General features: G+C 39.4%; 1 protein-coding gene across 1 annotated transcript; it reads left to right on the plus strand.

Annotated features, from left to right (window-relative positions):
- Positions 1–850: 850 nt before the first annotated feature.
- triqk (triple QxxK/R motif containing) lies at positions 851–25,199 on the plus strand. Its single transcript, XM_042506509.2, has 4 exons — positions 851–1,040; positions 4,703–4,777; positions 16,351–16,436; positions 23,908–25,199. Exons 2-4 carry the CDS (start codon positions 4,717–4,719, stop codon positions 24,013–24,015), a joined length of 255 nt encoding a protein of 84 aa, XP_042362443.1. The 5' UTR covers positions 851–1,040; positions 4,703–4,716; the 3' UTR covers positions 24,016–25,199.
- The last annotated feature ends 189 nt before the right edge of the window (positions 25,200–25,388 follow it).

Genomic DNA, 25,388 nt, shown 5'->3' on the forward strand with positions numbered 1-25,388 from the left:
CTGAGACAAATATGTGTAAAAAAATTGCAGTTACTTAACAAAATAAATGTGCTAATTACAAAGGAGTGACATTAGGCCTTTATTCTAGTCACTGAAAAGTGATATGTAGTGTAAAACACGAGTTATGTTGCTTTTGCAAATTTGAGTGCTACATAATTCTGTTTTTAGAGCTTGTTAGCTTTATCTGTAGTTTTCATCTTAGAAATGTAATAAAAAGTAATCAAATTTAATAAATCATATTACTTTGATGAAGTGATTAGTTACATTTCCTATTACATTTCAACAGGGATGGCCTACCAGTCTGTAACTTACTACAATTCAAAAGTAGCTTTTTTCAAAACCTTATACAGCAATGTATCCTATTTTATGAACTGATGATATGTTTTGTATAGAAACTATTGATCTGCAAAGTAAGCTGTCTGATAAATGTGCAGTAAAAATCGTGATCTTCCCTTGAAATGTGGTGGAGTTGTAGTATAATGGAGCAAAATAAGGAAATTACCTCATAATCGCATAGTGCTTTAATATTATAATATTTCATTGTAATGTTATATAATATGTGAGTAAATTGTTTCACCACTGATCTTTAATGCTTCACTTAGGCAGAATAAACCATAAGTTTAAACAACATATTTCATTTCAAATTTAAACGAATTTGTTTATAGCTATAAATGTATCATACAATTAATCAGGGCTTTTTATTTACCTTGAAATGAGTGGGGGTGCGCCGACTATCAAGTCGTCACGTGCTCCTCCAGTGTTTTTGTCTGAAAGCCCCGCCTCACACTCGTACTATTGGTCAACTCGACAAATAACCGTGTCTGATTGGAGAAAAGCGCTGCTTGTCATCGGTGTTGACGCGTAAACCAGGAACTAGCTGTTGGAGAAGTGATGTGTTGGCATTCTGGCGAAATTTGGACCAAAGTACAGTAAAATTGACAATTCTGTCGTCCCGCGTGTCCACAAACAACAGCCAGACGTCCTGTAATGCAGAAACACCTCGACTAAGCGACATTTTTCTCCCGGCAAATACGAGCAGTGTAAGTATCGTGAATGCAATGAATGAAAGCTGTCTGTTGTCAGTCCATCTCCACTCTGTTCTGTGTTTTGTAGAGTTGAATCTCTCAAAAGCTCTGCAGAGAGTTTTGCATGCGCTGAAACTTTTGTCTTCATGTTTTAGACTGCAGAGACGAAATTTTGCAAATGTATGCATTATTGACTTTCAGAAACTATATAGCCCGATAATATCAGAGTGTAGAAGGGCGTTTTCCACAATACTGACAGATAGAGAGACACATTTGTAAAATACAGAGACCATAATTCCTCTGAAACACCATGCTATGCTCTTGACGTTGCATGTCACATTTTATTAGGTCTATGTAGATAAAACCAATGCAGGCTAATCCATTTGCCCTATAATAAATACTAAATGTATCAACGTTAGAATGGGGTTTTTTGGATCGTTTTTTTTTACTATTATAAATAGGTGTTACATAGACATATTGTACTAAGAAGTATTACAAACATTTTTTCCATTAATACCAGTGAGTGTATATTAAATACCTGCCCAGGAACTGCAGATATAAACTAGCTAATAGCTAAATCTGGCCTGAATCATCCCTTGTCATTTTGAGATAAATGTTTTTATGCATGGTCCTTGCTTGAAAAAGTTGAATCAACATCTCTTGAAAATATTTCCAACATAACTGAACATTTGAAACTTTATGAGGGTAGCTTTGTGTTATTGCGACATATCATATAGACAGGTGTACCTAATAAACTGGCAACTTAGTGTATTTTTATCCAGCATTACTCCATAGTCATGCTCTTATTATGTCGGTATGCCCTCAGGATTCACCTTCTTTCTACTTTTTCAGTTAAGTTTGCTTGTGGGTGTTTTAGTTTCTTGCAGTATTCCCAACACTTAAACTTAGCGAGGGAAAATTCACCCTTAAAGCTGTACTTCGTGACTTGTAAAAATTGTCATATTTGCTCAAACTGTCACTGTTTTCACACATCACAAAATAACAAATGATCTTTGAAAAAAACAATGCTCCTCTGCCTCTTTGTAGTTCCTCTGATGGCCTTACTGCAATGACAACACCCAATCAGAGCTAAGGAGTCTCTAAGGCAGCTGTCAGTCATGTCAGTGATTCAATCAAGCAGTGATTGGCGTGATTTAACAGCTGGTTAGAGACTCCTCAGCTCTGATTGGCTGTTTTTGGTGTGCCTTGGTCCATTGAATGTAGTGTTTATCATGACAAAGACTTTTAATGATGTAGAACGTAATATTAGCTGTATCATCTATACATGTAACGTGCCAAAGGGACCAATCAATCTGCTCAGATATTTTTTTCTAATAGTCAGTGCAACACCTTTCAAGGACTGACATGGAGAAAATCAAATATTGTGATCTGTTTGATGACCTCAACATTATTGCACTGATTTTGAAGGGTTGACTATTGATGCTTTCAAAGAATATTTACACAATGAGATTTTTGAAAAACAGTCATCAAAAATGTGGGTAAAGGCACATAATAGGATAGTCTGGTAAGTTTATAAAATTTACTGTAATACAGCCTTTAAAACTATGAAAAGATTACACAAGACAATGCATTATTGTTATCATGATATATTCATTAAGAGGTGGGCCCCTACCATGGGTATGTTAATTCATTAAAGCATCCTCGTCTCTCTAACACAGTCTGAATAGATTCAACCTGTCTCATTACGCATACTCTTACACTTAAATCACCACACACACTCACGTACAACTCATTCCCTAATTGTTACCCCCCATTCACCTTTCTTTTTTCTCTTTTTTTTGTATTTTTTTGTTGTTGTTCTGATTTACTCCTCCGGTCTTTAAGCTTAAATGTCTTGTGTATGTGTGTGTGTTTTGTTTTTTTTTCCTCTTCTCGTCACTATTGTTATTCTTATTTTTATTCTTATTCTTATTCTTATTCTTATTCTTATTCTTATTCTTATTCTTATTCTTATTCATCTTCTTCTTCTTATTATTATTATTATTATTATGATTATTATTATTATTATTGTCATCACCCAATTTCCTAAATTTTATTCCATTATTATAAAATGAAGTCTGGTCTATGTGGACACAGTGGAGAGAATATTAAAAAAAAGAAATGAAAAAAAACTGTAGGCAAGATTGTGAGTATGATTGTAAGAGTTGTTGAAACAAAATGAAAAACTAAGTTGAAGAAATATCAATATATTGTCCAGCTCTGTGCCTTGATATATCTTTTCCCCACTGCAAATGTGAAACATACTGTAACACATCTGTAGAAATTTCCAAGTGGAATGACCCCAAGCAGCTTAGATATAATATTGTAATGCTGCTGCACAGTGCAACATAGCTTGCCAGTCTGAGAGCCTACTGTGTCTGACTGTAAACATTACATTTGGGCAATTTCCTCTCTTCCTTTTGTCCTCCTCTCACGTCCTTTAATTTGCTGACTCTGGTTTCCATTCGCTGGAGAACAATAGCTGTGCATACATCCTCCATCTCTGCTGGCACTAACAGTGTTTGAAATGTAGCTGAAAACAGTGTTTTTAGTGTAAGGTAAAATTCAGGTCTCCCAAGGCGGCGGTCTCCCATGAGAAGGCATCAGTCAGCACAGGCAGCCAGCCACGCTCCTTGAACATGCTAATTCAGTCTCTTTCCTCTATTCCCCTGCCGAATCCGCTAGACTCTTCACCACTCCTGTTCTTCTTGGATGCACATAGATACTTTTTTTCCCCCTTTCGTATTCGCCTCTCTGTTCTCCCCTGTGCACACCTGCTTACACATTTTTCTTCTATTTCACACTTAAACATGCTTTAAAAAAAAAAGATAATCAATTATTATTGTACAAGCGGGACTTGACAGATATTGAATTTTATTTGTCAGAACATATCAGGCGTGTCTTTTAAATCTTTCAGCTATAGAACAGACCAGGGGGACTGAAGTGTCATCAGAAAGCACAGGCCTGCCCCTCGACTCATACTCGCTTTTTCCACTATTTTAAACAAAAGGCTACACTATTGATCGATGCAGTGTGTTGTGAGGGAGCCTCTCTGGAATTTAGAGCAGAGAGCTCACTGAGAAACAAGTATGTTGGATGGATGCATTAAACATGTACGATAGCACTTTGTAAAGGAAATTATTATACAGGGGTAGTTATTTCTGGTGATTGTACATTCACCCATTAATGCACAGCCTTGGCACAGACTGACACTTATTCTGTCACACACTTGCATAGTTACACGCCGAGCCAAAGGATACTATTTGTATTACTCCAAGCTCTTTCTCTTTATATCTTCCCTTTGAGCTGTCAGGGTAATCAAAGCGAGCTCGTGGTGTGAAGGGAAATGGTGTTAGACTAAATGAGATGGATAGGAAGTGCGCACAGTGTGAACATAACACACATGGAAGATGGTGTGAATTAATTTAATTATGTCTAGCAGATGTATGTGAAAGATAAACCATCTGCCTGATCGAAACTGACGACTCTTCGCGATATATGATTGTGTATTAGCTTGAATCCTTTCTGCAAATTTCACAAGTTATATCGGGCTACAGTAAGCGGAATGGAGCTCTATCCGTATTTGATGAAGCTAAATGATCAGGTGTTACTTCGAGACCCAGCTGTGAGATTCTGTCTCTTAAAAGGTGTTTTTTTCTTCTTGTTTCTTATTTCAGGCACAGGAAGCAGAATGGGGAAGAAGGATGCCAGTGCGACCAGATTACCAGTTGATCAGTACCGAAAACAGATTGGTGAGTCTTCATTCATCTTAGAGCTGGCTGGTTAATCAATTTGTTGATCATCAGTAAATTAATTAACTGTTACAACATTTGGTTTTGTCAGTTGATTGAATATTTTGACTCGATAGTAAAAAGATTTAATGCTGGAGTAGGCAGGAAAATTTTGGCTTTTTTTAAAAATAAAATAAAAAATAAAAAATGTAATTCAACTGATCTGAGAGAAAACTAGACTTCTGACCTCCTCTTGGCTCTGTAGTCAGGCCATAGAAAATCTAGGCCATAATGGGAGACTTTGGCCAATCATTGGTCATTTCAGAGACAGACCTTTGCCATGGGCTGTTGAATGCGCCAGACGTTGAAGCAAATTTTACATAGTAGGCAAAAGTGGAATCACACCGTTCGGGTTCTTCACGTGCGCTATGGTCCCAGAACGACTTTTTTCCCATTGACTCACATTCGCAAAAAGATCAGTGAACAAATTTTTATGAGCGTCAAATCTCAGCGAAATTATTAATTTCACTATCAAGACTTAATCCATTCAACTGGATAACATTTGGAAAGTCTGAAGCAAGATTAAATTATTTGATTGTCATTCAAGCTAGCAAAGCGCTAAACTGGAAGTCAGACGCTCCGCTGGCAGAAGGTAACCCACTCAGACGTAGCATGCATGGTCTATAGGTCCTATAATGAGGAAGACCCAGGGACTTTCATACCGCCGAAATAGAGCATTTTTCCTGTTACTGAACAGCTCTCATTGGATTGAGCAGGGTCCTGCCTCCATGGCAGTATCCAGATTTTATTGTTACAGTCATGGTCCCTCCGGTGAATAAATCTGATTCAATGGTGACAAATCCTGCAGATAAAGCTGCTGTTCCAGCATTGGCAACATCTGTCTAAACTGTCCGAAAAAGGAAGACGGAAAAAAAAAAAATCTAAAAGAAAGTCTAACAATAAACACAATAAACATGTCGATTATGTATGGTAAAGACTAATTCGGATCAAGGTTTTAGCGCTGCTTAGGAGGACATGGACAGTAATTATTTGTGGCAGTTAAGGACAGTTAAGGAGCTGAAATTCGCACATTCACCCGGCTGTTTTGTTAACATCAATGCAGATCAGAGCCAGACTACTGCAGTTATTTGACCCGTGTCTGAATGCTGATTGTATGCCTTTCTATTGCATTAAAAAGCCAGATGTTAGCGGGTGTTAGTGGGTTTTTTGTGAGGCATTCCATATTTCTACTATTTTCCTACTGCAGCTTTGAATAAATGCTCAGATTGCTTGTCATTGTTTCATAACTTGAAATCAATTCTCTGGGCTCATTTAGTTAACATTTTGTTTATTTAATGATTGATAGCTTAATCAAAAAGATAATCAATATATTAACCGACAATTAAAACGATAAGGTCTGTAGATTAGTTCATGATGCTTTTTGACAGTTGAGATTGGTCTACAGCTTGTTTCGTAACTTCTTTCTAAGAGAGATCATAACTCATTGCTTGATGTGGGCAATTTTACCACAACTCGGTAATAAACTCAGTGTTCTCTCACAGAAACAAGCTAACATCACACTCAATAAATCGCACATGATACTGTGTTGCAGGGAGCAATTTTGTGGTAGTTTCACATATATCCCAAACTGCATAACAGCCTGACTCTTTTGAAGACCTTTATCAATTTTGGCTATGCAGAAATTAGCATAATCTCTTTGCACAGTCCTGGAAACTTTTCCAATTTGTATTGGATTGAAGAGAAACTTCAACCAGACTCACTGGAGTAGAACCAGTATAAAAGCTGTGGAAGTAATTACACTTAGAGACGAACAAGCGGCATCTAAGGTCACATTACTGACGGACAGTGAATTCCACACTTACAAAGCTACCCCTTTGATATGTCAGAAGCTGTTTTGTCAAAGTTTAATACCACTGTAATCCTGCAGTATTTTGTTTCCCCGTTGTTCCCCTTACATCACAGGCCTAACTCAGGCAATATGGTAGGTATCAATCAAAAGTTTGGTCCCCTTTAGCATGCCAGCTGTGGTTGCTTGAAGATCACAGCTCGTATTGTGTCTTTTTGTTTTTGTTTTCCTATTGTGGAGCAAAACCAAAAGGTCGCCAATGGCAAAACTGGGTAATTGTGAGCAGCTAGAGCTGATGCAAACACAAAGGGAAGCTATGTTCTCCTTATAGGCCGATAAGGTTTTCACTTTTAATCTCAGGAGTGGCAGACTATGTACATGAGATGTGACTAAGTAGTGCTAGTACACGCAAAAGCCCCCCACTTTTTCAAGGAAAAAGATTTTTGCCCTACATGGACTGAGACTTACTAAAGCCCTGATATTGGCATTGATCTCATAGTATCTTTACCAGGAACCTATTATAGATGGGCTGACATATGTGAGACAAAGGTGAGAATGAATTCCTTTATTGAGATGGCAACAAACACAGCTATAGAGGACGAGCCGAAGAGAGCAGCGCCAGGTTTTCACTGTAACCGGAAGCGGTGTGAAGCGCGCCAATATGTCGATTGTCAAGTGAGCCTGTGCCTGGTTTTTCCCACCTGAAATGCATTTCTCCGGGGCAATCAACAAGAGAATCTTCTCCCCTGTTCTTTTCTTATCACATGTAGAGCTAAATTTTATCATTTTATCATGAGTAACCTCTCTCTCTGTTTTCTCGTGTGTATGAGTGTATGTGTGTCTGCTCATTTTTCTGGTTCTCTGTTTAGACACAACCAACAAATATGTGGACTAAGTTTGAATTTAAAAAACACAGTCATAAATAGTAGATGCTTGGCTGTTTCTAATAAAAATAGTGGTTTATCAGTGTGTGTTCTTGCCAGATTCACTCACGGCTTGCGGTAAAAATTGGCTATATATGTCAAAACTATTGCAGCAGATCCTGAGCCGGCCAGGGAGCACAGTGCCACAGCGCCTTCAGTGTGAACAGCCCAATTGATTAAAATGGGCGCCGTAAGTTAGTATTCAGCACTCCATGGCAAATTGGTGTGCTTCTGGGCCCAGTGTGAAACCAGAGTGATACAGTGCAAAAGATAAAAGTTGTAAAACTGGCATGGCACCTTGAATTACCATGTATATATCAATGGTGTCTCCACACAGGAGACCTCTGATCTAAGAAGCAGATTCTCTACAACAGTGGTCCTCTTTAGGGATGCATGATAATACAAGCACGTTATGAAGGCTTTAAAATTAAATATTGGCTTTGGCCTGAAGTGATCATTTCTGCTGATGTGACAGGCCAATGAGATAACACTTGAATTATGTGAATTTAATTCATTGAAATAGGTCAAGTCAGGAGTCATCCAAGCCTGTCAAAAAAAGATGAATTTTGCAGTTTTGTTAAAAAATATTTCAGAAAAATTATATATTTTATATAATACATAAGTTTAAGTAGTTTTCTCATTTTGCCCGGTGAACACATATATTTTGAGAAGCATTTTACGTATTTTATGTGTGCACCTGCCAGTGTACCATCACAGTAAGTAGTAGAGTAGGTAGTAGGTAATATGTTAATTCCACTTTGGGAGAGACTTGATGTTCTCTGCACTAGGTTAAAAAAGGTGCATATAAAGGCACCAGCAATTGGTTTAAAAGAGTTGGAGATTATCATTCTTTTTGATATTAGCAAAAATACGAAATTGTGCTTCCATAACCCTTTTACAATGAACATTTCTGCTTTTATTGCTGTAGAGCAATTTCTCAATTTGCGAGGTTTGAAGTGGACAGAAGTTCATTACAGGTCAAATGGAGATGGAGTCTCTGTCTTAAAATCATCACACACCCTTCTACCCTGGTGGATGCTTGCCTCCTCTTCTTCAATTTATCAATAAATGCTCTGTACTAATCTCCCTCCCCCTCCTTCTGAAGTTTGTGTCAACTGTGGTATTGTTCTGGACTGGTCCCCTTCCTCCCAGTGGATGGTCGTTTGTTGGCCCCTGGTGATTCATTTCCTCTGATTATTCCTGGTTTTATATTTCCTGGTGTTACTTTTGTGTTAACGGGACGACTCATGGCGTGGTCTCTTAAGCTGAATGATTTCTTTTGATGCATGTTTTATTGTTTGCACCATTTTGTCTCATACCTCTTTTGTGCTTTTCTTTCAATGTTAATTTTCTAAAACAAAGTCATTATCATTCTGATAGCAATAGCAGACATGATAGTCTTGTGAGAAATGTATCTTTCATGTTTAGTCTGCTGTAAGAGCTGTTTCATAAAGCAACATGTCAGTTGTAGCTATATGTTTTCATAGTGGAAGAGAAGAAGGAGGTTTTTTTTATTCGCCAACCGTCTGCTATTGTGTAAAACCCGGCAGGTCCAACAAATGAGAGACAGACATAACATAACAAGCTCATCTCCCACTGTCACATTCCTTACCAGGGGCACAGCAAATCTTTTTTTTTTGTTTTGGTTTTATTTTGCTTTTTATCCTCTCCATTTAGTGTTTTGTTTCACAGCACATTTCATCAATTCAGAAATATGTAACACAGGTGTCAGGGACACTTTAGTCCTCTCTCTACCTCCACCTCCTTCCAACCCCTCAATTTCTACTGTTTTTCCTTCTTTGTGAAAAGAATGGCTTATTCATGGAGCATCAGCAGTAGTCCAGGCTGGTCGTTGAGCTGTACCATCATCTCTGCTGGAGTGCTTTTGTCATGTCAGATGGCCATCAACCGGCCACTGTTGACACTCTCTTTAAATACCATTATTAAGCCTGTTGTAATTGACTGTGCCAAGATGCCCTTGGGAGGGATAAAGCTACAGTAGTCTTAAATGTGAGTGGTCACTCTGTTCAACTAGTGATTGCTACTACCTGCTGAACAAAGTGGGGAAAATTGTCTACAACAGATAAGACACCCAGGATTTCAAGTGCAGTAATTTGGTAATTATTGGCTTCATTACACATCATGAGAAGGTCAAACCTACAAACTTGTACTTTTTGCAATAAATGTGAGAAATTGATCAGTAGCTGACATCTGTAGATAGCATAGACTATATAATATATACATATATACATATATACATAGCTACCATGACGTCACCAATTGATCTATGGACTCCCATTTGGAAGCCTCGAGTTTGGATTTTTGTCTGTCACCATCTTGTTTTTTTGGAGCCAGAAGTGACCATATTTAGACCATATTTAGACTGTAGAGAAGCCTCACACACACAGTCTGTCACCCAAGCTGCCTGCATATAAATATACATAATTTTGGGCCTTAATAAAGTGTTACTGGGTAAGTTATATAATAATTCAACCGCTCAAAGATATTCAGTTTACTGTCATAGAGGAGCAAAGAGACCATAAAATAGTCATATTAAAGAATTTTGATTTTTTTTTTCTTGAAAATGACTCAAACCAATTAATGGACTATCAAATTAATTAATGAGAAGTAATCGTTGTAGCTAAAATTTTCAAATAATTTGCGAGATTTCTCCTCTGCACTCCTTGCTGCACATGATACAAAGGACAAGGCATCAATATTTCCCATGTGTCTGCCATCAGCCCTCCAGTTCCACGTCCATGCATCAAGGCAGATGCCAGCGATCTGCACCATGTGTTCACTGACTATTTGGCCGCCATGCCACATAGACACAGAAGCAAAGCGTGGGGAACTGTTGGACACACTGTCAGTGTGTTGCCTGTATCATCCTAGGGCTTTCAGAGAGAACTGGACAGTGGTCTGTCTGTCCAAATCACCCCATCACTCTGCATGTAGAACATATGCAGGACAACCAGTCCCCAAAGGCACAAACACATACTGAATTCCTCAGGTATGTTTGTGTTTCGTTTGGATCACTCATGCTTTTTAAACCTTAAAATATTGGCTGACTTTTACATGGACAAACAAACCACCAGCATCTGTAAATACTTAACTGACTCTTTATACTTAATGGATTGTTTCTTTAGAACTATCCTGGCCTGAGGTCAAATTTCTGCATCTAGCGGCAGTTGTTTTTCCATGTTTGAAACAGAAAATAATTTAATTAGAAGCTAATGAATTGATAAGTAGCAGTAGAATTAATTACTATGTTCTTCAAAAATCTGTAACTTTTATTTTTCTTCCAGCAGTATTAAAGGCATGACATACAGAAGTCAAGGTTGCATTTGTTTCACTGATTTTTAATTAGGGATAAAAATATAATGTTCGTGCATGTGAATAGTTTGAAATTTGCTGCAGGTGTTAGACAAACACAGCTAGAGGTGTTTTTGCGGGATGTGGTATACTGGGCTGGTAATGCAGCTTCGAGTAGCAACTTTGTTTTTTGCAGGGATGCTAAGGGATGTATACAGGGATATAAACAAGAAGGCAGCGACTTGGGAAATGTTTAAGATTGTAATGAGTCTCAGAAATGTATTGGGTCAAGACTTTATTTACTGGTTAAGTAGCAAATAATTTTTAGTTCAGATGAGGATGCAGCAGTCTCATGATGCATGACTTAAATGTGGTCGACAGCTGTATGAAGAAAGCATCATGAGGTTAATTGAAACCGTGCAAGGCATGACTTACTTTCCACCATAAATACATGCATTGTTTGATGCAAGAATCATAGCTTGGCACAAGGCGATCAATGGTTCCTCCATGACATAGTCATATATGTTTCCTGTCGAGCGCATCAGAATGCGGAAACAGATACTTGAAACCCTATAAACCAATAAATACATAGTTTTTCGTGGCCCAAAATAAGGCATCAAAGGGCAACATTTAACAAAAAACTGTTGTATTTGGTCTATGTGTGCACAATGGATATGCTTGCTGAGCTATTCTTTCACCACTCTTGGAGCCCATCAGCCATCATCTGATGACAATAAAGCCTCTGGGGGCAACAGCCAATATTTTGGTATTTTGGTTTCAATCTGGTGTAGCCAATGGATATCCAGGCACAAACAGTTAGATAAACAACTTTAGACAGGTTCAGGCAACAACAGTGGGGGTGTTAATCACCAGAAGACTCAAAATAGGATATTGTCACGCTACTTTAGTCATGATGCAATATTATTGCCATCTTAAACATTTGGCGATATGCTGAGCATTGGCATAACATACAGTGATATACTGTGATTTAAAACGTTTTTCAATAGTAGATTATGTCGACAACATAGAATTTGGTCGTTCCTAACTCATCCCTTAATAACTGCTCATATTTTTGTGTGCTGTATTGTAAAGTGTTATGGCTTTATTTCTGAACAATAATGCCGTCTCGCATCATATATGCAGATTTTTTTTAATATTAAAAATCTGCCTTGTATTTATTTACTGCTTCTGACACAATTTTACGCAACAAAGACTCCAAAGACAAGACAAAGAGGAATGACTACAGTGTTTACTCTGCACCACTATACAGTAGTCCACTGTTAGAGAATCAGTTGGTTGTCATCTTGACAGGTTTGTTTTTGTCATTACCAATATGGCCGGGAGTGTTTTTGTTTTCCTTTTTACCACGAATGCTTCTTTTCTTTCACACAAACTGTGACACTCTGAGATGTCTACCTCTTTTCTAGCTTCACTTAAATGCCCAATTTGTGTGACACACAAATCACATACCTCTCCCCCCACCCTCCTCCCCTTGAGTGCTCAATCAGTTGTGGCTAATTTTAGCTAATACCCCCTACCTGTCTCGTTATGCTAAGCAGAACAATAGCTCCAGATAAAAATAATTTCTCCTCAGTCTTAATCAGACAGCATTTAAAGGTAAACGGGACGACAAACAAGTCAGGAAAAAGCATGAAGCACACATCTAAGGGAATGTGCAGTAAGTGGTGTGAAGGGGTGGGGGGAGAAGGCCACTTTCATTTTTCTCTTGTCCTCTTGACATGAAATCAGTGATGACTTCAATGAAAGGCACACTTAGGGAAGCCTCTCAGCAGGCACTCTAGACCGCCTTACAAGGGCTAATGTTCCTCTGAGACACAGCATTGTCGCTGCTGTACAGGAGGACAGTGATGCCTTTTCAGTGTGGCAGGCAGAAGTGGGGAGGGACTGGAGGACGGTGTGTAGCCCAGCGTAGGTAGATAATTGGTGACAGAAAGTGTCTACAGAGCCGGTGCAGCAAGGGGAGCAGCACTGACAAATAGGAGTGCTCATAAGCCCAATGCAATATCATCAGGACTGTGTGTGTGTGTGTGTGAGTGAGAGAGAGTGTGTGAGTGTGAGTGAGACCCGTGCACAACAGAGAGCCAACATGAGACTTTAAGAAGCACACCACTGTAATACAACAGCATTACACTACCTTACACAGCCTGATGTAATTCTCTGGTATTTCTTCTCCTCAACAATTGATAATCCTAGTTGGTGTAATTATTTTGATTTTGCTCCAGTTAAATATTGATTCTTGCCAGATGGTTGTGAGTGTATAGGGTAGTTATTAATTTTTCCATATAAACGCAATTTTTCCCAATGTAGAACAATTTTAGCCCCACGAGTGAGAGAGAAACAGCACAGGTGCGTGTTTTGGAAGACGTTTGTTCTAAATGCTGGGCAAAATCCTGCCTTTGAAATTTAAACTCCAGCTTGCTTAAGTTCTGATTTTGTTCTGTCTTTGAGTATCCTTGGGCACTTTGGTGCAGAAAAGGCTCCCTGAGGAAACAGGCAGGCAGACAAAGCAAACTAGAATGAAAACAGAAAGAACAGACTGTTCAAGTTGTGGGCTTCAATTTTAATTCAAAGTGTGCAACTTTTTTTTTCTTAGCTGGGTACTGGACAGGTTACACAACAGAGATCATGGATTTGAACAGATCTCCCTGGGGCAAATTGGTTTAAACCTTAGATTATTGTTACTGTATATGAGCAATGCCATTTCCTAAATAGTCTGGATAGTTAAATGTTTCGGTATGTCCTGATCTAATTTAGTAAGTCACTAAAATCAATCCTATTGCTGCCTCTAAGTTGTTGCTTATATGTCTCGTGTTTAGGATTTAGTGGCGTCTCTCGCTGAGGTTGCAGATTGCAACCAACTATAGCTCTACAGTATCTTCTGCTTCGGTGCAGCCCTTGTCTGAGTTGTTCTAATGAACTTTGTTCCATTGTGAGTTTATTTTTGGTATCTTTTTTCACCTTTTTTCTCATGTCATTGGCTTAGGCTACTATAATAATGACTCTTAATGGAATTTTGCCAGCTGAGCTTTTGTAGTCCTTTGTAGTGGCGTGGTGAGCGAGGTTGTCATCGGTTCTCTAGTGCTCTTCGTCTTCGGTAAATAGAACAAGAAACAATGTTATACTGTGTTTTGCTGCTGTTTATGGCGTGTGGTTTTTGATGGCAGGTGGGATGTGGCGTGGAGTAGAGGTGCAGAGTTGATGACAGCTGCACTTGTTTTGTCGTACATGAAAGCTTCTCAAGTAAAAACAGCTGATGTAAAACAAAGGATGGGATGGGGCTCTACATAGCTCAGTATAGCCGATCAGTTAAAAAATGCCCTGATTTGCCCTGTTACTGATCTTTGAGATCAGATTGGATCTGATTGGTAAACGATGATGTTTGAAAGCATAAAGGCCCAGTCATTCAAGCATATGAAAAGTGAAATCAATTAAGTCAGCATGTTTTTACACATTTCACAATGTATCTGACTTTCTGTATTTTGTACTTTAATATGGGATCGGTAGCACTCGATGTAGCTTCTTCTAGTCTTACATTATCACAACCAGCCATTTGCAGTCTGAAAATCCCTTTACAATTTCCGTGAATGGTGAGCAACCTGAGCTGCCCTCCAATCAAAATTCCCCCCTCTCCACTTTCTGACAAGTGGAGGAGACATCCAGTGGCCCTCCTAATGAATTCCCACACGCTCACTGTCTGCTTCTGGCAACATGCTCCCCATTTCTATTAGCCGTCCACTGAGTCAGAGGGAGGTTTAGGAGGAGTCCAGGACCGGGAGGGATGGAGAAAGAGAGAGAAATTGAGTGCAAGATCTCTGAAAAAGAAGTAGGCGAGGGTGAAAAGGTTGAAAAAGAAAAAGTACATGTATTGAGACAGAGCAGCTGCTTAACTTCATGCTAATGGTCATCTCCTCTCTTCTCCATGGCTGTCCCCAGAAGAGTAGAACCTCTGCTCCTCGAGAGACATGATACACAGTGGTATGCAGCTCTGTTTGTTTTTGGAATCACAACACGTACACACCTCCTTACCCTTTCGTCTCACAAGCTCATTTTTACTTTTCTCTCTCCCACAACCTTTCCAGATGGATACGGAGGCTTTCTTTCCACTCCTTCCTCCTTCTCTTGCTCCCTCTCCTGATGTAAATGAGGCTTAATTAGCTGGGAGTAAAAACACCAAGTGGCCTCCACATGTCACATCACCAACCGAGAAAAACCTCGAAGCTGACCCTGGGGCTGTAGCTCCGTCTCACACACACCCATGTTTCTATATTGTTCCTCTCTGCTTCTGAGGACCATCCATTTATTCCCCAGCTCATGACCTAAATGTTAACCATCTGAACGTCTAACTTCAACTCTCACCTCAGCTTTTACCTAATCCTAATTCTAAAAATAACCCTGGACTAAATTTTCTCAAACAAAATCTTCAAGGTCTCACTAATTTGTCGACAATCCTGCCCTGTGAATCGGTTCTCACAAAGGTAGAAGCACCAGAGCACACACACACTGTTCAGCAAGCTGTTGCCTTTCCACCCTATTGTTAGCAAAGTTCCTTTTCCTGCAGTGTGTTGTTTCTAATTAGACCAAGACAGCCGGCCCTGCCTCATGTGAAGCAAGCTCACACACACACATAAACACACATGCTTTGCCAGGTGGCCGGTTTGCCCACAAGACTCACCCTTGAGAGTTGAGCTCAGGGGAAGTCAAGCAAGCACAGGTGAGCTGTGTGCAGCTCGGGCCAGAAAAAGATCTTATATATTGGATGCATGTGCAGATTGCGACGTGTGTGGCTAAATTAAACTGTATAAACTGTAAAATTTCAACACTTTTGCCTTTTTTTCTTTCTTTCTTTTTTTCCTTTTTTTCTTTTTTTTTTTTTTTTTTACAGTTTGTGTTATTGAAAGCTATTGTTGTTGGATTTTGGGAAAGGGTGTATGCAGGTCCTCAAAAAAACCTCAAAATGTCTTTAATTCAGTTTTTTTTCATTCATCCATCCTTCATTTCTTTTTGTCAAATGAGTCCTGCTCCTCTGGATAAATAAACTGGTTAAAAATGATCTTGAAAAGTCTTAAAAAACATTCAACTTTAGAGTCTGATATAGCTACGCTGTCGAAGCAGAACTTACAAGGATAGATTGAAATGTCCTTTTTTGCAGAGAGCTAGATTAGAAGATCAAATGCTCTCATAATTGTTAAATTTGCAGCTACAGCCAGGAGGTGCTTAGCTTAGCTTAGCATAAAGACTGGATCCAGGGGGAAACAGCTGCCCTGTCTCTGCCTCAAGCTTACAAATCTGCCTTTCAGAACCAGTAGAACAAATACAAAAACACTTTATATCTTGTTTATTTATTCTGTGCAATAATTGACAAACTATTTCTTGCAATAACGTCCTCGAGTCTCCGCTTGCCTGACAACAATGAATGAAACAAGACAATTTTTAAGTCAGTTAATTTGTGTGCCCCTTTTATTCTCTCTCAGGTAAGCAGGACTACAAAAAGACAAAGACGGCCTTAAAGCTCACACGACTGAAAGCTGAAGCAAAGAAGACTTCCTCTGGATTTAGGGTGAGAATAACCTGGACTTCTATTCTCTTTACTGAAGTCTGTATCTACGTGTCTTCCACTTTTACTGCTTGCCTGTCTGTCTTGGCCCATCTGTGATTTTTCTTGTCTTTCCGTCTCCCAGCCATCTTCTCTCCATTTGTGTGTCTGTTTGAGAGCTCGTCTCACTAGATCACATCACAGACTCTTAGCTCTCTTATAACCTGCAGTGGGTCTTTTGGGAATATAATGATATATATCCACCTGAACTAAAGTGCTGTGGCCCCCTGCCTGTCCTTTTGAAAATCTGCACAAGTGTTGAAAACTATCGTTTGGGAAAGGAAGGAATGGAAGAGTCCTCCATAAAGATTACATTACTCTGTCATGTCGACAAAAAAAGAGGAAGACAGCTTTTTAACGCACAGTGAATCCCTGGATGAATTGAAAATCAAGGGTTTCCTTAGTCTTTTAATGGTTAAGAAGCAGTGGAGCGAGAGGGAAGTGAAATAAAAGGAGCAGAGAAAGAATAAGAAGGTGATAATATGGAGTTGGGTAACGTGGAAGTAAAGGACAGTGAGGGTGTTGCCAGGAGAGAAAAGTGCGTCTTTCTCCGTTGCTTTGTCACACTGTAGCGATTAGGAGCTGTTGTGCAGGCAAAGATGGATGACTCCACGTTTATCACTCTGGCAAACCGCTGTTTATGCTTTTTACCTCATTCAGTTGGCTTACCAATAAACACTTTTTCTATTTCAAGGTCTCTCTATATAGAGTAATCCCATGCCAGGGGAAATAGCATGTGAATGTACCATCATAGGTGTTTAAATCCTTTTTGAAATTTCCAGATTCCATCACATGAAATCAGGTCCTCAAGTGTTTATTCTATAGCTCTTAAAAATAAAAAATCACTTTAAAGAATACATCATTCAGACACATTTTCCTTTTTTTTTCCCAGCATGTTTATTTTCCTTTTGTGGTGTTGAGAATTGCTTCTGTTTACAGTGCGTCGAAAGCCAAAAGGCTTCACTTCCTCATTAAGCCTCAGTTGGCACGTAGTACACAGAGATGAACAAAATCATAGTGAGGATTAAACACTGGGTGAAATGGTCAGGTTTTAAAATATGCATCTCTTAGACACGCAAGGCCTCATTAAGCACGTCTTTAATCCAATTAGATTAGTCCATATCTTGAAATATTGATATTGCTCATGAATAATTCAGGTTTTTCACGCCCAAGATGAGGGGAATTTTCAGAGGTCGGATTAAAAATACCTCTGGGACGAGGATATTAAACTGACTTAGACCCTTTGGCCCCGAGTTCGATTGAAATTCAGCCCAAATGTAATGGATATTTGGTCACGCTTGCTTTCCCATCGAGTCCTTTCAGCGTATAAAGTTGTGATTTTTACACTCTCTGTGATGACAGCAGAAAGCCTCCCTCTTTGTCTCTGAACCTTTGGTTGACAGCAGCGATTTGGCTGCGCTTTTTGAAGGCAAGTTGCTGTGCGCATTAAGTCTCTTCTCCTTCTCCCTCTTTCACCACGTCCCCGGTTGAGATGCCGATCTCAGATGCAGCTGGCATCTCAGAAGGACCAGCAGACATGTGGGCACAGAGAATCTGGCAGCTGCCAGAGCAGGCTGCCTTGGGGCTGTCCTAGTAGCAGGGCAGTCTGGGTAAGTTGGCAGGGAAAAGGATGGAGACTCAGAGAGAGAAAGTGAGAGAGGGAGAGGGAGAGGGAGAGCGTCTGTTCCCACAACAGCGATCAGTTGTCGGGCTGCACAAAACATTGACCTCAGAAGTGGCGTAAACCTGCCACTTGTTGTATCTGTTCTCCTTCATACATGTAGTCAAGGTGTGTTTACAGAAGTAACTTATTACTGCCTGAATGCAAGCGTGGACATATTTTCAGTTCTGCTCATTCAAACCCGAGATCGCACGAGTTCACGACAGCAGAGAAGAAGAAGCTGGCAGGAAGTCGTCAGTTTGCCCAGAGAAGAGGAAGAGCCTTCGAAGTATCTCCAGCACACTAGCTTGCAGCACAGGAAACAAGTCTGCTGCCTTGTCTAATTGGCACACTAGCCTTCTGTTCAGTCCTGCACTGTTTTCCCTCGGTCTTATTTACAGTAGCTGCTGAGCCCAGAAAGTTTGAAAAAAAATTGCTTATGGAACTGGTGAAAGATGGAGGCTACAGATAATGACTCTGGGTATTGTCCAGCTGTCATTTGTGATTGTCGTGTATACCGTGAGACTATATATGGTGTTATTTTTGTTTTCAGCTTATTTTTATTGCTGCATATATTTTGTCTTTTTGTGATCCAGTTTCTTCATTTCAGTTTTTGGTAGCAACACAAGCATTACAAGCTGCTAGTTTGGTCTGGAATAGGGATGTCAAATTCAGCTAATTTTGTTTGCATTTTAGAAAAAAAGGAAATAAAATCGACATAAAATATGAGAAGCTTACCTTTTTAGTCTGGCGCTTAATTGATTCAGTTAGCTTCAGCGTCGCCTTTTAAAGTGCTATCCATTTAGAGGTGGTGAAATCTTGATGTATTGGCTTTGATTACAGACAGGCAGCTCGCTGCGTTAATGTGCGGACACACACTGCCCACCCCTTGTATGGCATTTAACATACAACAGGCTTTATGAAAATACTCAATAAGTTATAATAGTACTAAGAAAACCTTTTCTGTTCCTGGAGATGTTTTTAAAAAGTGTCCTTTATGCATGCAGAAAGGGCGGAGTTGCATTAAAAAATGTTTTAGCTCTATAAAAGTCATATTCATTTCAGATAATATAATCAGCTTTTTTAATTACATTTTTCATCATGTTAGTTTTTTTTTTCATTGTAGGATTGTGATGCAAAAAAATAGTGCTGAGATTTTTAGTCTAATATTTGATAGTTGAATGACAGAAATTGATTTCAAGCACTTATTTCAGGTAAACGTTTTGATAAACCTCAGATAAAACAAGCAATTTTACCCACGGCACCGAAAATGTTCATGGGCATTTTTTTACCATTTCCTGACGAAGACATAATTCATCTGAAAAAAGGCTAGATTCATTGAGTGTTGTTAAAATTTTTAAATTAATTAGTGTGAAAGTATAAAGGTTTCAGGATGTGTTTACTGATCCCTCAAAGGAAGTATTAAGATATCAGCGTGTTAAGTTACATTTTACAGCCACCGATAAAACAAATCATCAGCAACTTTTTTTTAAAACCAGCCATGAAATATAAGCTAATGGCTGGTTATTTGTTGCTGCGACTTGTACAGATGAGATGTGCTTATCAACCGCAGCCCAAATGCACCAACAGTTTGTAGCTGGTGTCTGTCTGCCACCCACATACAGCCACAAACACACTGAATCTCTCTTGCTTAGCACGTAGGCACATACAGACTGACACACACACACACACAAACAAACCCAGGAGGAGAATAAAAGGCAGACCAGATGAGGGGATGTCTGCTGAGCTGTGGCTTGTCGCCAGGGTGACAGGGACCCAGCTCCCAGCATGCCGAGTGTGCTGCAGCTGCCGCCGTTGCTGAGAGAGCCACATGATGAAGATGATGATGCTTGGGCCCCATCCAGGGGACTCCATCAGAATGTGGGCAGAGAGGCTGTGTGTTTGCGTCTGAGTACGTGTGGATGTGTGAGTGGGCGCACACAAATGTGTTCGTGAGACGAGGCAAGAGTCAACACAGTGGGCCACTCTCCTCGAAAACAATGATCTCAATCAAGTGCAGGTGCTTCCTACAACTCAAGTGTTTTCACCAAAACCCCTTCCAGCTTGTTTTCATAGACGAGTCACTATAACCAGCTGTTCTCTTTCTCTGTGAAACCTGAAGAAGAGAGAGAGAGAAAAAAATGATTGCGATTTCTTGAATCCTTTTGTTTCAGCCGCAATTCAGCGAAATGCTTACCTGCGTCAGAGGCACAACATTTTCTTTGCGATATTGTCGGCAGAATTACAAACGCTTCTCTTTGTCATGTTTTTCAAAGCTGTGAGAGAACACAAGAAAAAGGAGAAAACAATCAAGCCTCCGTGATTTGATAACAGTTCTCTTTTCTCCGAGGCCTAGGCAAAATAGAAAAGTAAATCAAGCAGTGGGAGCCTGGCGGTTAATATATGAAACTAAAGTGCATGAAATTTAAAAGTTTTCCAATTAAGCAAGGACTTAAAGCTGTTTGGAGGCTGCCGGGATGTAGATAAATGTGGGCTGAGGCTAATGAAGACCAATGCTGCTGATGACTAGGCACTACAACATGTACACAGATAGCTGTGGATGCCGTGACGCCTTTTAATTTTCACCCCCCTTCGTCAGAGAGGAATTATTATTAGCCCCCCACCACCCCTCGTTTGTGCCGAGCCTTATCTCTCACTTGTTTTGCTCTCTCGTTTTCGCTCTTGTTTTTCATTCTGTCATTTCTCTCTGCAGTTTGGCCAGTGGGTTGAATTTGCAGTCTTCTCTGTGTGTGTGTGCTACATACGGCAATTACTGAGCTGATGTTTTCTCTAATTGTCATTCATATATTTTTTGTTTGCCTGTTTTTTCCCCCCACATCTGTCTTGTTTGCTGCTTTCCTGCATGTCATTTTCCTTTACTGTAACTTTATGTCACTTGTAAATACAGTATATGGCACAATGAGACATCACAGGCCCATTTAGGGACTGTTTGTTATTTATCAGAGAGATGGGGTGGCTGAGGTGGGGTTTTTTTTTAGTTTTATCATGATCCTTATGGAAGGTATACAGTTTTTTCTGGCAGCCTGCATGACCTTCACTGCAACATAACTAGACCCGAACATTGTTTTTTTAGTTATATCAAATGTAGCTAATAGAGTCACTGCAATGAGCAAACCACACAGCACTGAGAGTTATCACCAAAACAAAAAGCTGATTTCATATGCAGAATGCACATCCCATCATCACACAACCTGTTTGTGCACTTCAGCAGAATATGTGTGTATGACAGACACCCATCCTAACACACAAAAACAACACCACCTTTCACATGATCCTGCACACATACACACACACACACACACACACACACACACACACACACACACACACACACATCTTTAAATGCAACGATTTAAAGTTGCGTGTGCCTCCCCCCTGGCCAAACTAAAAAAACATAAGACCACCAGATATTATACATGTCTCCCTTGTTTTGCACCATCAGTTTCCCTCTCATAAATTATGATCAGTTTATCATGTTAGATTTTCCTACAGTGTCTTAAAGAGTCCATAAATATGAGATTATAATATAAGATCATAAATATCAATAAAAAAATGTGTGTAGGATTACAGTCATGTGTTTTAAATTTGCTTGTCATGTCACCTTTGTTGTCGTGGCCCAGTTTGCATGTAAAAACTAATTTCCATGTTCAAATCAAATATTTCTTTTTGAATAACCCCCAATCAGACTGTACTCCGCACCCTTTTAAAGCCCTCCAAGCTCTCCAGTGTTGATTAGAAAGTTTGCTGCTAATGAGTTCTCTTGATAAAGAATAACTGGCATTGTTCAATACTCTGAGTGGCCCTAATGAAACTCCAGCTGATGAAGATTGTAATCGTGTGAGCGCCACATAATGAACGAGCGCTCCAAATTCCCATTTTCAAGTTGAATGCCACTCCTCTGGAAAGCCTCAATTTGTTTGACAATTAACCAATAGAAAAAAATCTTTAAAAAAGGAGAAAAATAGGCCATTTTGCTGAAGAAAGTTTAACTTCTTTGTACAAATGGCAGGAGAACAGTGGAGACTGATTGCAGTTAAAAGAGATTATAATACTGTGGTCACTCAGTGCTTGGTTTCAGAAATGTGATACTGTACTTTTTTTTTCTCCAATGTGGCTCTAATTTTACTCCACAATGTGTTTCTACTTCATCTCTTTGCATCAAGAGAAAACCTGAAACAAATCAATGATTCATTCTTCAGAGGTTTGTGATGTGCTGTCAGACTTTCCTCAGACTGAACTATAGAAACCCCAAATAAAAAGTCTCTCCATTTTTTTATTGTTTTTGGAAAAAGTGTCCAAAACCTGGCAGCTTTACTTAACATTAGTCCCGGCACAGTGTGTGTAGGGGAGCTACAGTAGCTTTTAAACGCTCTTTCTCTCCGTTGCTGTTGTGACTGATGAGGAACCCCAGGACCCACAGTCGTCCAGCATCGTGCCATAGTGCGACTGATGCCAATCTGCTTGTTGTGCTAACCACAACACGTGTTGCAAACAGCGCACAACTAAATGTGTCTGGGCGTAACGCGCACTTTTACACTTTGCGTCCGTATTTATACAGCAATCTGCATACATGCATGTGACCCCAAACGTGACGGTTCAACACCAATACACAAACCGTTAAAGCCCTATTAATCTCTAGAAAGAGAGATTCTGCGTACGTATTCGGAATCTTTACGTGACGGTGTACGATTTTGGTTTTAGTAGGGCTCTGGTTTCAGTTTTTAGTGCAAGTAGTATTGACCTATCACGTTTGAACAGCAGGTAAACAGAATGCATTGGCAGAAATGTAATCTTGGCATCCTTCTATTATTGTCTAATGACAACTTAGCTTTGTATTTGCCTTTAAAATCCCAAAACTGCATTCATATATAGATATCTGTTTTTATCTGACCAGCGCACGGAAGAGGGAGTCTTAGGTCATATATCTGCTGCCTACACCTGATATGCCCACAATATTGGCCCTTGCCCCCAGGTATTGGCGTTAGATGCCAACTGATGGGCTCTCAGGCTGATGTCTTAGTGGACAGAAAACACTGACATACGTGAACTTATTAACCTTTTAAAAAAATGAAAAGAAAAAGAAAACATGTCTTTCAGTTTCCTGTGCAGTTGCTTATTTTTTCATGCATTGTGTACATACACAAATAGTATAAATATTGCGATGTAAACAAAGATCAATAGAAGTCTTAATGCAGCAATTCAAGAATTACAGTTACAGAGTAAGTATTTGTTACCATGCAGTCATCTTGCCACAGAAACAGAACGATACGGTTTGATCAGCTTTGATGTTAAAAAAAATATTTAACACATTTTCCGATTTATCTGCAATAGTGGGGACTAGTTTTAATTTTATTAGAACAGTTTACATCTTCAGATTCAAACTGATTTTAGCTTTAATGGCTGAAATGAAAGTGTGGTGATGGACAGTCCTATAATTACATTTGTCTTTAAAAGCACACTCACAAATGACAGTTTAATATTTAGTTTTCAAAACAAGTTAATAAACAACATACTCAGACTGGTAAAAAGCTATTAGGAATGCAACACATGTAGATGAAAAGAAGGACAACAGGGACTTGGCAAATATAGAAATAACAACAGTAATAGTTAAGCACAATAATTACAAACGCATGCAAGCAAAGTAGAGGTGCTCCTGTGCATTACAACAGACGAGGGTTGAGGCAGATAGAAATATAGAAATAACTCTACAGAAGAAAAGAGTGTCTTAAAACCTCCTCTCTCATTTCTCCTCAGGATGCATTTCTGGTCATTGCAGCAATCCTGTTCTTCGTCCTGTGTGTCTACGCCTTCTTCTACCTCAACCTGAGTACTGAGATCAACCTGGATGTGGATGTGGATTAATACGAAGTGGACAACGTTTTGAGGGTGGCACACAGTCTGTCAGATTTTTTTTGAAAACACTTTTTGGTGGCACGGTGACAATGAATTGCCTTTTCAGGAGACATGAGACAATGCATCAGAAAACTCACACATCACCTTTCTTCTTCCCCTTTGTTTTCTGCACGGGAGCACAACATTTAACTGTAATCATTATTATACTGACACTTCTTATATTAATGTTCTACGTCTATAAATGTTAGTTTCTTCTGTTCTTTGATCTTTGATTCCCTGAAAAAAAAATCTGCGACCGACGTATGCCTTGTATGAAACTCTGCTGCAAAATCTACACACATAAAAAGACAACGAGCCCCTTTTTTAAAAAAACAAGTCTTCCAAAACCACCGTCAGAAAAGCCAAGTCTCTGTTAATCATATTCCACCGAGTCACGTCCCACTGTTTTCTCCACTAATAGAAAAATGTAAATCTCCTGCTGAACCTCTCGTCACATCGAGACAAACACTTGCCTCACATTCCAGTGCACAAACCTCTCCTCCCGGATATCTGGAGATCACAAAGTGTGAGATTAGAATCCACAAAGCCCTCGCCCTGATTGAATGTGTGTGCAGAATACAGAACAACACATTCTACCTGCAGCCCATACACACGCAGCACGGAGACAGACATCCACAGGATTAGCATTACAAATATGATCCTGTTCTTTCATTTGAATGGAAATTACAGAGATGAGTGGTGACTGAATAGAGGTGAGCCTATATGTTTCTTGTAAGGAACACCTTGATCATTTTCTGGCTTGTCAAATGCATGTATTGTTGCCCCCCGTAAGGATATGATGTGTCTATATTTGAATATGAATCTTTGTGACAACCCCTTTATCCCAACTCTTTGTGCACTACAAGGTGCAAGGACTGACCTTCGATTAACCGTTTCAGTCCAAGTACTTCCACTGTTTGAGAGATTCCTTGTTAGCAAAAGGAGTGCAAAGTCAGGAGCTTTTATTCACTCTGATCCTTTTTTTTTTGTTAGAATTTGCACATTTTTTCCCCATGTTATTATCTCTCTCAATTCCGTGCTTTTCTCAACTGCAGCGGTCAATAGCAATGCTGTTCTCTAAAAGGCAATTAATGCATTTTTAATTTTTGATATGACACTTTTATATCAATGCATAAAAGATACCAAATAGTCAAGAGACCATTCCTGACGTTTTTTTTCGACTGAGACTCTTTTAAAAACAAGTCATGTGTCTGTGCCTGACTGTTCTGTGGCTGACATGAAATGTGAGACTGATTTTGAGCTTTCTATTTCTCCTCTCTTTTCTCCCATGACCTCTCAACCTCTAGTAGAAGACGACATGTCCAAGAAACCATTATGATAAG

This window comes from Plectropomus leopardus, chromosome 17, assembly GCF_026936395.1.
Source record: "Plectropomus leopardus strain MGB_pleo_1.0 chromosome 17, ASM2693639v1, whole genome shotgun sequence".
NCBI classification, from domain to species: Eukaryota; Metazoa; Chordata; class Actinopteri; order Perciformes; family Serranidae; genus Plectropomus; species Plectropomus leopardus.

Coding starts and splice junctions, on each gene's coding strand:
- triqk (XM_042506509.2), top strand. CDS start 4,717: ATGGGGAAGAAGGATGCCAGTGCGACCAGATTACCAGTTGATCAGTAC. Junction 4,778..16,350: donor TCAGTACCGAAAACAGATTG/GTGAGTCTTCAT, acceptor ATTCTCTCTCAG/GTAAGCAGGACTACAAAAAG. Junction 16,437..23,907: donor AGACTTCCTCTGGATTTAGG/GTGAGAATAACC, acceptor ATTTCTCCTCAG/GATGCATTTCTGGTCATTGC.